Raw genomic sequence first — 12,701 nt, 5'->3', positions numbered from 1 at the left:
CTATACAACATACAATCTGTATTTGAAATTACCACTGCTACTTCTTTATGCTTTCCTCTCCCCGTTTTGATCTTGTTCTTACCTCTACCTCCATTGAAAATTAATTTTTTCTCATTATAAAAGCAAAGAGATTTGTACGTGCACAGAAGTCACTATACAGTAGCTTGATGCGCTATGTCAGGATTTCAGTGGTTTACAGGATTTTAAGTTTAAAAATCAAACATCACAAACATACTCCCTGGTCTCAAAAAACCCATTTCACCTACTGTTGTTTATTTTCTAAAATGAAATTCAAAAGGAACAGTATGTGTGCTGCCCCACGTACTCCAGCAAAAACAAATTCTACAACTTACTAATGCTTTTGATCACCCCCCACTGCCAAATATCAAGCCCAGCTATGAACTGTTCTCCCTGCCCTTTAGCAGATACTTGCGTCTCCTTTTACACTTTCTTATTTGCGCACAGTACTCTCTCTTCCTTACACACCTACAAGACCCAAATCTCTCTCTCAGTGCAGGATGATCAGTGAATATAACAGTGTTAGAAGATATTTTAAGTAAGTTAAAACATTGATCTGAATTCTGGAAGAATGAAGTGATCTGGGGAGACAAGGGTGGGATTTCTGGCTCATATTGCTTTTAAAAGTAGATAGAAAAATTAGAGACCTAAAGCATCTATAATTCCTATCCACTTTCTAAGACACTCAACAAAATGTGTCTATCCGGCGTAATCATTTATGCAGTGTCAATGCTATAAAAATCTTAACGCTGTGGCACAGTTTCAGATGACAAAATTACAAAGCCAAATGCATGCATGCTATACACATGAGATGTCTAACGTTGCCAGTGAAGAAAAGGCTGTAATTGAAGGTATTTTTACTAGATGCTGCTTGACTGGTTTGTATCAAAAAGGTGTTCTAATTATTCTTCTTGATCATATTACAAACTATACTTAGATTTTTTTTTTTTTGTTTCTTTAAACATATAGCTACTTAAGCCTTTTGTACTTACTAAGGTTTTTATTTTTCATATATATATATAAAAATAAATAAAATGTTGGTGTTTATTATCTATACTATATATTATATATAGTATAAATTAAAAAAAAAAAGATACTTCACTTGGCTATCTGGTTGCAGGATACTACCACTGAAAACACATTTGCCAAGTTCTTACACAAAAAAGGAATTAGTTGATCCATTTTTCAGTTTCTAAGTTTTGTAAACTAGTAACACAAAAGAGCATCTTAAATGAAAGTTCTGTTCACCCTTATTTACACCTATTTAGAAAGAAGAGCAAATATATATTAAAAACTTCCACTTCTGCCAACATTTTACGTTCAACTGATAAAAATTTGTATTTTACCACCTCAGTAGAATAATCAGTTCATGGATGAAAAGCAGCTGAGGCAACACATTACCAAAAACCCCAATGATAGCAGATGTAGTACTCATACTTCTAAAATAGCCCTGCCCCAAAGCAGCTGACTCATGGTAACATGCCTGCGTGGTGCCTCCCCTCTCCGGGAAGCAGCTGCTTCACCATGCGCTCAGCAGAACTTCAGGCAGCGGCACGGACTGGGTCAGCCCTCCCGCTGCCCCAAGGAGAGACGGGCTGCTCGCCCCACCGACGGACATGCCCAGGGAAGTTCGGAGGAGCTGGGGACGTGGCAGAAGCGCTAAGGAATATAACGGGGTGGGATCGAGATGGAGGTGCCAGTTTGGGGGTCCTGGAATTATAACTAGAAGGCGAAAAGTGTGTTAAGAGGCCAGGACTGCAAGCCTTGTGCTGAGACAGTAAGGAAAGGAAAGAGGTGAGAAATAGGCCACGTTACATTGTCTTTAAAAGAATTACTGAGCAAGGTACTTTTGAATAACTGCTTTAGGTATACAGATAAATATAATTAGTTTACTGGGCAGATGATCACATCCCTGTCATGTAACAATTAATCTCTTTTGTTTTTCTGGCCTTGGGATTCTTACGGGAAATCTGTTCTGACAGCCAGAAAACTTTTAATATACAGCCCAGACTTATTTGCAGGTAATTTACATCACTTTTTGTAGTGCCAATACTGCCTTTTGGCTTAAGTAGTTCTCTCTTCCTAGTCTTTAGCTGCAGAGTCATCTATAGAAAATAATTATTAATTTCTCAGCTTTCATTTTGTAGGCTAAAAAAGCCATGCTTTCAGATTCTTCTTTATACTCTCCATACCATCCTAGTAGCTCTTCTTGCTATTATTTCAGAGTACACATTACGTTTCTTTTATATGGCTGCCCAGAACAGTATGTTCAAGGGCCTGTAAATAGCGTTTGTGCGTCCTTATCTTTCCTGGAAATGAATCCTAAGATTTCAGTTTTTCAAACTGCATTACATTAGTGGCTTATACTACCCGGGATTAATCTGCATGCATCTGCTATGGTTCCATGTCATTTTATTAAAAGAAATTGTTGTTAGTGTATGACTCACAGTGCATCACCCTGGATTTTACCCTATTTCCATTTTTTTTTCCCCAGTCACAACAAAATTCACCCTATGTGATACTCTAATCCTCCTCTATGAATAGTCACTTCTGATAAAACATTAACAGTGAATTTCATTATCGCTTATTTAAGACTTAAATACCTTAAGAGTATGTTTTGAGAAAATTCATTAATATGCTTGCTCCAATCCTATACCTTCTTTCATTTCTACAGGTTGCTATTTCTCTTGTATCTATTCCAAATTCACCTTGGAATTCCCATCCTGTCAAGTTCAATTAAAATAGTCCAGGTGAAGAATATCTGATTGACTTCCTCTGACTAAATAAGTAAAACCAATAGACTGGTACAATCAACTTTGTGAAAATGAGATGGCATTTGATTTCACTGACTTTCTCTAAAAGTTTCAAGGTTTCTTGGAAGCCTCAGTGCTGTCATGCAGGCAGTGTGCACAGACAAGAGGCACTCAGCTTCTAGAGCTTATTTAGCAGGCTCTCATCACATGTTGGCACTGCAAAACTTGACAAATCACTTCCTCTTTCTTTGCTCTCTCAGGATTTCACTTATGTCATGGCAGGCCAGGACTACTTGAAAATTACAGTGGAAAGCTACACTAGTAAACTTTCTTGCTGATTTGTTAGCCTCAATGCCAAACAGGTTTTCTTTTCATAGGTGGTGCTACTGTTGTTTGGAATCTATTTTTCGACAATGTGTATTTTTATATGTAAACTTCAATAAAGGTATTTGAAAGAAACTTCTGTACAAAATTATCTTTTGCATTGAACTTTAAATACCAAACAATGTCAAGATTTGAAAGGAAACTTCCTCAAATGACACAAATTTAGAGTAGGGGGTCCACAGTTTTTAATGGATCTCTAGATTGGCAGTAGATACTATTACTTGGATCTCCTGCCTCTGACAAATCATTTTGAAGTGACTTGCATACTGCTAATGGTACACCTATCACAGTTTGGGACTGATTATACTTATTTTTAGGCTTTGAGAAGTATGAAATGAAAGAAAGAAATCCACTTTGATTGCAAGAAAAGGAATGGGAAAGGAAAATGATATGCTGCTAACTAAATATAGACCTGGCATAGATGAGAATTATTCATTAAAGTCCCAACTGAAATTACGAGTTATGGTGCCTGATTATACTGATTTTCTTCCTGTCAGAAGCCTCTCCTAATAATTTTAGTTTGCATTAACGTAAACACAACAGAAATACCTCATGCAGACACATTTTAGGTCTAGAAAAGTGTAGTCAAATACAAGAATTACACAGATCAAGAGTTAATTTTTTTAAATCACAAGTATCACATGGATTTCAAGTTCTGTATGTAATGTATTTAAGTCTTTTGTTCTACTAATGTTCTACTAATGGGTACTCAAACACAACAAAGATCAGGGCAAGATAATTACCTAGACAGGAATTTTTCAACTTAAATCCATTTTCACGAAGTGAGGTATGATAACAAAAGACTGTATATGTAGTTCTGCTCTATAAGAAGACTCTTAACATCAAGATCATAAAGGAAAAGATCCTTCAAAAAAAGTAAATTCAAACTCAAAGATTGACTCCTTTACTGATAAAAGTAAGTTTGTACTAAAATATCATGCTCCTCTTTACAGAGACGTTATGAAAAAACTATTGGGATAACTTCTAGTTCTGTCCTACAGCAACTGGAGCAAGAAGTATTTTTAGCAGTCTGATCATTATTCCGGCATCTTAACCAATTGACCCGTTCACCTGGTCTGCGATACCTGGTATGATGATCTCAGGGACATCCAGAATGTTGCCAAATGAAGCAGTTTTACGATGGCCTCGTTTAGGCTTGGAATAGGCTGAAAAAATACACATATACAATACACATGCAAAACACTAAAATGGCAATAGCAAAATTATTAAATTCCTAATACTGCATTTTTCATAAACTTGGTTAAACTATAGTTCATGCAAAAATGTGTCATGCAGAATAAACTGCATTGCCTTCCACTCATGCTTACACATAGTAAAGCAACTGTTAAAAAGCAACAAATGCAGAACTAGCCGTCATTACAACACCGTGTAATTAGTTATAGTTAGCAACACAAAAGTCAAACACAGAAAGCAGCATGGCAACAAGGAAGGGAAAACCAAATGTAATTATCCAAACAGAGAACAAATTAAATTATTTCAGGTCACCTGTATACTCAGAATACATTCTTGATTGCCTGAACTTATATAACATTTTCTCTTTAGTGTTGGGTACAAACTATTTTTATAAACAAGAGTAATAGTTGGGCACTTCTGTTTCTTTAAATCACCTCCTCTTAAAGGAAATCTCATCTGTCTCTGAAAAAAAATGCTTACTCTTATTATACTTGACAATCATTCCTGCCTTCCTAGTGAAGACTTTTTGTTTTGCAAATTGGATATCACTACCAACCTTTTCATTTTTGAATGATGTTCAAAAAACATTATATACTTTGGAATAAAATCTAATCATACTTTTTTTTAATTTTTATTTTACTACTTGTGTAGTTTAAGATAAATAGTTCCCATTTAGAGGAAAGTCTGAATACACCTCCCAAAGGCAGAACGTTGCAGCATATCCATCTCAAACTTAATAAGTAATGGTGATGTGCGTTATGTGAGTTACTCTTACACTTAATCTAGCGATAGATGGAACAAGAAGATTAAATAATTCTTGACCTGATTTACGCTTAACAGCAGCCCAATTCTCACCCAGCCACACAGTTTTTTTCAGGTTCACAGCATATTATTTCTGTCACACAGTTAACAAGATTAAAAACCAAAGCAAAACCAATACAGTGCTGTTTCAACTCTTTTTGAAAAAGTTATGGTCAGATGGGTTTGATGTAATTTCTAGTAGTCCACTACCGCCTGAAGTGGTTTCCTAAAAAAACTAACTAGTGTTTTCAATATATACTTTTGTTTCAAGAAAACGAAACCCTACAGTCATAGCAACAAAAAAAATCTTGGAATATTCTGAAATAATAGTTACTATTCAGAGCAATGTACTTAAGGAAGACAAACCAGGAAAATTAAAAACTCACACAAAGGAGGGCCAGGTTATCTCCACTAATGTCAAAAACTGACATTGACTTTAGAGTGTCAGTGACCAAAGTGAGTCCTGACACATCTTAAAATAAAACCAGCATGTTATTATTATCAGGTAAGTACACAGCTGCCTTCTGTGTTAGGAAACCTTTAGAGATATTCAGGGTGAGATGCGCTACACAACCATCCAGTCAAAGACTGACAATACAAAAGACAAATCTTGGAATAAGGCTTTAAAATAAGAACATAAAAGTAAAAAGTGTTTAGGGCAAGATAAAATTATTTCATGAGTAACTTCAGTATTTAGTACAACATGATCCTGGAGTAATCATAATACAATGAAGAACAAAAATGAAATACTAATGGTGCACAAGAAAGCCAGAATATGATGCATATTTCCTTATTAATTACAGCTACCTGATTACCCTAATTTTCAGATTGGTAGAAAAATACTAGAACAGCTAAATAACCCTGGACTAAGCAAAGTGATTTTGTCTGATTATTTAAATCTGTTATATACTATAACAAAAAAAAGTTTCACACATGAAACTTAAAACCTGAAGTTTGCATAGATTAACAAACAATATCTTTGATGAAGAAAAGAGACAAGAAAGTGTTTGCCAAGTATACACATTTTTATTAATTCGCTTTTCTGGGAAGAATAAAGATTGCTTTCACCATAAAATTATATATTTATACTTACACATAAATTCCAATTCACTCAAGGATTCAATGTTTAGACACAACAGTTTATAGCTACCTGAAGCAAACCTGGCAAAACACCTGTAGCTTTTTTTTTTTAAAAAAAACAAAAGACACCAATGCTTTGTTTATCTGCTGAATAAAATCTAACTATGTATCTCTTTCTGAAATATGTCAAAGTGGATTTTAAAACTTATTTGGGAACATGCTGAACTTTAAACCCACCTCTTAATTTAAAAATATTATAGGAATAACCTTGAAGGAAATGTTATTTTAGAAATAATTATGCTACCAAAGATGAAATAACATTATTTCAGATGCATTTGGAATAGGACTGATATTTAGAAATCTCATAATGATTTTTTAAAAAGGTCAAAGTCTAATTCAACAAAAGTAACCTCTTCCGCAACTTTAAAAGTACCCAATTAAAATACTCAACCTTGTTGAGTGTACAACTGTGAACGAAGCCATTTTTCCCCACATTAATCAAGGACAATAAAGACTACTTGAAAAGTTAAAGCATTTTCACATGGCTAATGGTATTAACCTTCTGAAAGACTATGTATGTTTTACATCTTACTTCCTCCTTTTCTTCCTTCCAATTCCTTAGTCTATCCCCCAAACATCCTTTAATTTTACCTGTGATGGAAGCTATTCTTGCTTCTATTTCAGACATGTCAGCACTCATCCTTTTGGCTTCTCCTGAAACAAGGGCTGACTGTGGTCGTGCGCGAACATCTGACAAGCTCTCCACACTGCTTCCACGAGATGGGGGTAAACTCAAACGGCCAGGATCACCCTGTTTCAACAGTTACATTTTTAAAAAGAAAAACCATTCTGCAGAAGCCCCTCCATGATACGCATAGTATGTAGGTTAAAAAATATTTCTATAATGTGCATTTTAAAAGCGACAAGATTTAAAATTTGTAATTCAATAAATGGTGATGAATTAGCTACTATTCGTATACAAGAACCAATTATCCGCAACTTTCAAAAGAATCTAACTTTATGCAGATAAAAATTGTGCAGAATTAGGCCAATACTGTCACAAGAGAGTCTTTGTATTTTTTCATCCTACTTGAAATAAAACACAGTATTTTCAAAATTCATATAAATATTTAATCCTTTCATGTCATACTAATATTTTCGTTTTAAATTAAGGCAGCGATTTTCAAATATAATTTTTTTTAACCTAATGAATCCCTTTAAACAAAATGAACTACTTTTTCATTTCATTGGAGATCTTCCAGTTCACCTTTTTGGAATCATTCAATATTTTCCCATCCCCTTTCATGTTCTTTTCCTATAACTAACTGGCTCCAATTCTGTACTATTTTTGGAAGAAGACATTAATGTTTCATAGCAGTTACAACACTTTTGTCAATCTTTGTCCATTTCATTATTATGGTTCAAAATTGCACGTGTTGACTTACCGGCTGTTTGGCTGTGTTTTTCATTTGTTGCGCCAATTTTGACTCTAAACGTTTAATAGTGTCATTGGTAGAAGCTCCTTGGAAGTCACTTGGTTCCATGTTAGCATCACTCTTGTTACTTGTATTTGTAGAAGTGATGTCCATGAATGAACCTAGAAATCAATAACAAGGGAAAACATTTGAGAATTTCCATTAAAAATACTGAAGCGCATCTCTTCACTTGAGCACTCTCAGAAGCCTAACTTTGCTTTAAAGCAACACTTTTGAAAACTTTTAATGAAAGGCAAGCTGCAAGACTTTTACATAAAAAGTAAAAGGAGTGAAAAAGACAGAATACATGACGAAGTACTCTGATGACATTCTGAAGTCAATCTTTAGCTTGCTCTGAAATTGTTGAGGTAGGTGTTATGTTAACAACACAACTAGCAACCTCATTCACAATTAATGACAAAGTCCATCATTAACTGTAGAGGAGCACAAATACCTGAAAAACAACAGACAATATATATTCACAGTTCGAAGTGATAAATCATATCTTAAAATCACGTGCTGAAGGGTCGAGAACAGCTAGTAAAGTCAGTACAATGATATAGCTGAAAAGATTTGGTAATATACAGGTCACTAAGTTGCAAAGTAGCCAAGGAAACTTTATCCAAAATAACAGCAATTTATTTGGAGATAGAAAACAAACCAACCAAGCAGGGGAAGGTGAAGACAGCTAAGATTAAAAACAACTGAAGTGGGAAAACTGTACTCTAAAAAATGAGAAGACTGAATGACCTTTATTTTCTATTATTAAAAGGATTTCTCTCAGGTCAAGATCACCTGAAAGCATAGCTCATATTTTGTTCCATTCACCTTTCCAGTGATTTCCTTGCCCTTAATTTAAATTACTATATATTGCATCTTAATATAAAACAACTGCAAGTTTAAATTGTGGAGATCGTAACTGAAAGCAGGTGCAGCTTTCAAGAATAGTCAAAAATTTAAAAATGCCAACTCCTAAACATTACATATGAGTGAAAGTGTGCCAATTCCTAGCAACTTTAATGGGAAAAAAGGAGGAGACCTTAAACCCAGACACTAAGAGACAGCTTTTACTATATGCTTGTTCTAAGGTACTCTTCAGTAAAAACATTTGGCTGAGAACACTAAATATTATGAGGTCTTAACAAAAAAATAGATTCCTGTCAATGCTTAAGATTTTGGAAAGGCTACCTTTCCCAATTTGAGTTCAAAATCAATATAAGAATGTGCTTTATAATCCATCTGCATCATTTCATGTTGCTGTTCTTTTCTCTTATTTATACAAGTATACCTGTACTAGTGGCAGAGTTGCTTTGGCCTTCATCTGAATACTGGCAAGGATACTGCAGAGGTTCATCAGCTCCTGGAAAGTACTGGGGAAAAAACAGCAATGATTTCATAAAAAAGTAATTAACAATTGTTTTGAAATTATTTAAATAGTACCTCATAAACTAATTTCTAAATATAAATTATATATTATGCTTATAATAATTTATTTAGAGGAGAAATAAATGCAATTATTTTTAGTACTACATTAAAATAAATCTATGACTATTTTTATTAATTTCCCCAAATCTGTTATGAATTAGTATACCTCTCTCATAAGGAGAGGAACGATTTCCCTTCTCTGCTGTAATAATTTGATAATTTTTATCAAAAAGAGAGAGAAGGAGAGAGAAAACATGCAAGCCCACCTTTAGACTGTGATAAAAGGTATAGCTTTTATAATTCAATTTCCCAACTTAATAGGTTAAAAAATGATTAAGATACTAAAATAAATTTTTATACCCGCATCAAGTGTGTCATTATTTTAACAATTTCCTCCATGGATGGTCGTTGTGAGGGATCCTTGGACCAACAACGGGTCATTAAACTCTCAATTGGTTTAGGTAAGTTTTTGATCAGTGGTGGCCGAGTACCTATAATTGAAATTAGAAAAAACCCTTAATTTGTTAAACAGACTGTAAGATGACTGACAGTGACTGATCTCTCTCCGGTATTTTGCTCAATAAATACATGAAAATGTATAGTTAATTGTAGTCTGACAGAACTGGCCTGTACTTAATTTTCTCTCTTAGAAACAAAAAACTGACAAAAAAAATGTTCTTTTGCACTAAATACAAGTTACAATTACATACAAACAAGCAGAAAGAAAATTAAACTTTTCCTTCAGTAGTGGTTTGAATAAATTCACTGACTGACCAAATACAACGTATTACAATGGCTAATGAGTATGTTACCACTTTCTGAAGAATAAAGCTCTAGACCAAACTAGGAAGCAAGTAGTAACAGTTCCTAATGCTGTACTTATGGCGGGGTGAGGGGGGGAGGGAGGGGAAGTATTTTTGAGGGCTGATTTTGCTCTTAAGAACTTCCTGAAAAATTATTAAGCACTGGAAGTACCAATTTCAGGTGACTTTTTCATGGCCTATACACATTTTTAATTACATATTTTACTTCAGCTGTTGTATAACTATTCAGATGTTTTTTGGTTCAGCTGTTGTATAACTATTCAGATGTTTTTTGGTTCAAGTTTCTACTCTTTTTACTGCTTCAACAATGAATACAATTAACGGACATCCAGTTGTGTTTAATACATGAGATGTAGTGACATTATGCATAGAAAGCAGCAAGTATTTAAAAACGTATTAACCATAACAAGTAATACATGACTCAAGAGTGCCACAATGGTTTCAAGTGAGATGAAGCGCATGAACATTTCCTTCCTAAGAAGGAAAAGAAGAAAAGGAAAAGGGGGGGGGGGGGGGGGAAGAGAAAAACAAAAAAAAGAGAGAGAAGTTTTTAAAGCAAAAGTAGGGGCAGATAGGGAATTTGTCTTCCCCTTAAAGGATACTCCTGCACCTTACCAAGGCTTTCTGATTTATGACTACTACATTTATGCTTACTTTTACAGTTAATGCTTTTATGCAAGGCACTCATCACTCCTAATCTCAATGACTCCTGTCCTTGAAAAAGTGAAATGGAGAATCTCTTTCTTCATTCAAAAATGCCATTTGCAAACATCTATCTTTGTGCATTATGATGACTACAATGCTCATCCATCCTATCGCTGTCTGCCCCTTTCTCTTCTTCATCGAATAGGATGCCTGTGCTCACCTTAAGCTTCTATCATTTAGCACTGAAGCAATGACACTCAGGCAGAGTACCGGCCTTCATTGCTTGTTTGTTAATTACATCTTCCAAACAAGTTCATGCTTTCTTTGCTGTTGTCTTTCACAAATGGCAGAAACTCTTGGCAGACATTCACTGAACTACTTCACTATTATTATTCTTCTTAAAACTCTGCTTTGCCATGGTACCTAAAAACACACTGTTAAAAAAGTTACACCACTAGCATGACGATACTACAGTCTATTATTCTGACCAATGTTGTACCACTGCTTTCTTTTGTCCATTTGAATCCAACCATTGTCTCCTGTTTATATTCTAAGCTCCTGAGAATCTGTTCTGTATAGTACCTAGCACAGTAGAGTCCTGCTCCATGACTGCAGGTACCTAGATATAAAGGTAAAATAATTCAAAAAGCAGAACAAAACCAAACCAAACCAAAAAAGATGAAAAACAAAGTAATATTTTTAATGCCTAATGGTCCTGCAGAAGTTTGACAGTTTCTAGCATTTCTAAAGACAGGTCAAGTTACCTAAACTCACACATGTACTGTAGACACCCAATTTTAAAAAAGAGAGAGAGAGAGAGACACACACAACTTGGCTAGTAAAATTGTCATTCATCCAGACAGAGGGGTTGTGGGGTTTTTTGTAGCACATGATTCAGATCACTTTTAAAATGGAGTGTCATAACAAAAAGAATGTGGCTGTTTTTCCTTGTTTGTTCATACACTACTTACATGTAGCAGGAAATGCAAGCATTGTAGCAGTCAAATAACACACAATCCACACTGATGCAAAAGTGGTAGTGTCTAACTATTGAGTCTTTATGACAAAAATGCATATTTAATGAAGCATGAAATGGTAAACCTAGTAATTTAAAGCTTCACAGTTAAGAGTGTTTAGCAAATTTATAGGTCAAATACACAACTTCAAATGCAATAAAGTATTTTCAACTCACCATTGTGAACTGCCCACATTATGCGGAAAGCTGGACCACCAATCTCATCAAAAGGTTTCCTACGGGTGATTACCTCCCAGAGAATAATACCCCAACTGAAAACATCACATTTTTCACTGTAATTGCTACCTGGAAGAAAGCCATCAATACAATTTGTCTCTTTTCTATATAACACATTAAAAAGAAGTACAGTTTGACCTGATAAATAGCTCTATATGCTTCCTTTCACTTCACATTTGTTTTGCTAAGAAAAAAAACAGTTTTCTAAAGCTGGCTGATTCACGCTAACCTAAGTCTGAAATCATTTGACAGTAGGATCGTTAAGAATGCCTCTCTGGAAATCAATCCTTTTCACTTGGAATCATCCTGAAATGATAAAATGCGTCAGTTTTCTCATATAATATAAAATGCAATTTATTAAGTTTCAAAGATCTCTTGCATTCAGAATTTAACTGACTATGCTTGCTTACTCTAAATAGTCTTCTTGAATTCACTTCTTCCATGTTAGTCACAATATGCCAGTCAATAACATACCCGTCATATCCATTGCTCTTTATTAATTACAGGTTTTTAGCAGAACTAGGAGTTAGCATATGAACAAATCAGCAGATTCCTCAATTCCTCACCATCTTATTTCCTCCCCGTTTATTATTCTTACTCCTTTTGTCATGTCATTACTTAAAGTTCTTTGACCATAAGTTCAATATTTTAAGACTCCTGTTAAAGGTGCGGAAGACATGTAGTGGATATAGAATAATGAACAAAAATGTTCAGAGACTGCAAAGAAAGAATGTATGCTCTGTAACCGTAACTCACGCAAATAATAAAAAGAAATGTGAATGGCTAATGACATAATAAATGTGTGAATATAAATGATAGAGATTTGTTCATCTGCCATCAAACAAGGATC

General features: G+C 34.6%; 1 protein-coding gene across 4 annotated transcripts in view; it reads right to left on the bottom strand.

Annotated features, from left to right (window-relative positions):
• MAP3K7 (mitogen-activated protein kinase kinase kinase 7) overlaps window positions 1-12,701 on the bottom strand; it is a 49,784-nt gene that overhangs the window by 16,766 nt on the left and 20,317 nt on the right. For 2 of the 4 annotated variants that reach the window (XM_082306636.1, XM_082306635.1), the window contains exons 7-12: window positions 11,792-11,920; window positions 9,491-9,621; window positions 8,994-9,075; window positions 7,676-7,827; window positions 6,882-7,041; window positions 4,241-4,321 (exon numbers count right to left, since the gene is read on the bottom strand). In XM_082306636.1, coding sequence (XP_082162762.1) covers window positions 4,241-4,321; window positions 6,882-7,041; window positions 7,676-7,827; window positions 8,994-9,075; window positions 9,491-9,621; window positions 11,792-11,920 — 735 coding nt within the window. The remainder of the gene's footprint in view (window positions 1-4,240; window positions 4,322-6,881; window positions 7,042-7,675; window positions 7,828-8,993; window positions 9,076-9,490; window positions 9,622-11,791; window positions 11,921-12,701) is intronic. The other 2 variants (XM_082306637.1, XM_082306638.1) reach the window with 1 other exon arrangement.

Source organism: Platalea leucorodia (genome assembly GCF_965183815.1).
Source record: "Platalea leucorodia genome assembly, chromosome: 3".
Lineage (NCBI taxonomy): Eukaryota > Metazoa > Chordata > Aves > Pelecaniformes > Threskiornithidae > Platalea > Platalea leucorodia.
Note: the sequence above shows the minus strand (reverse complement) of the source record. Positions and strands in the feature narration are given on the sequence as shown.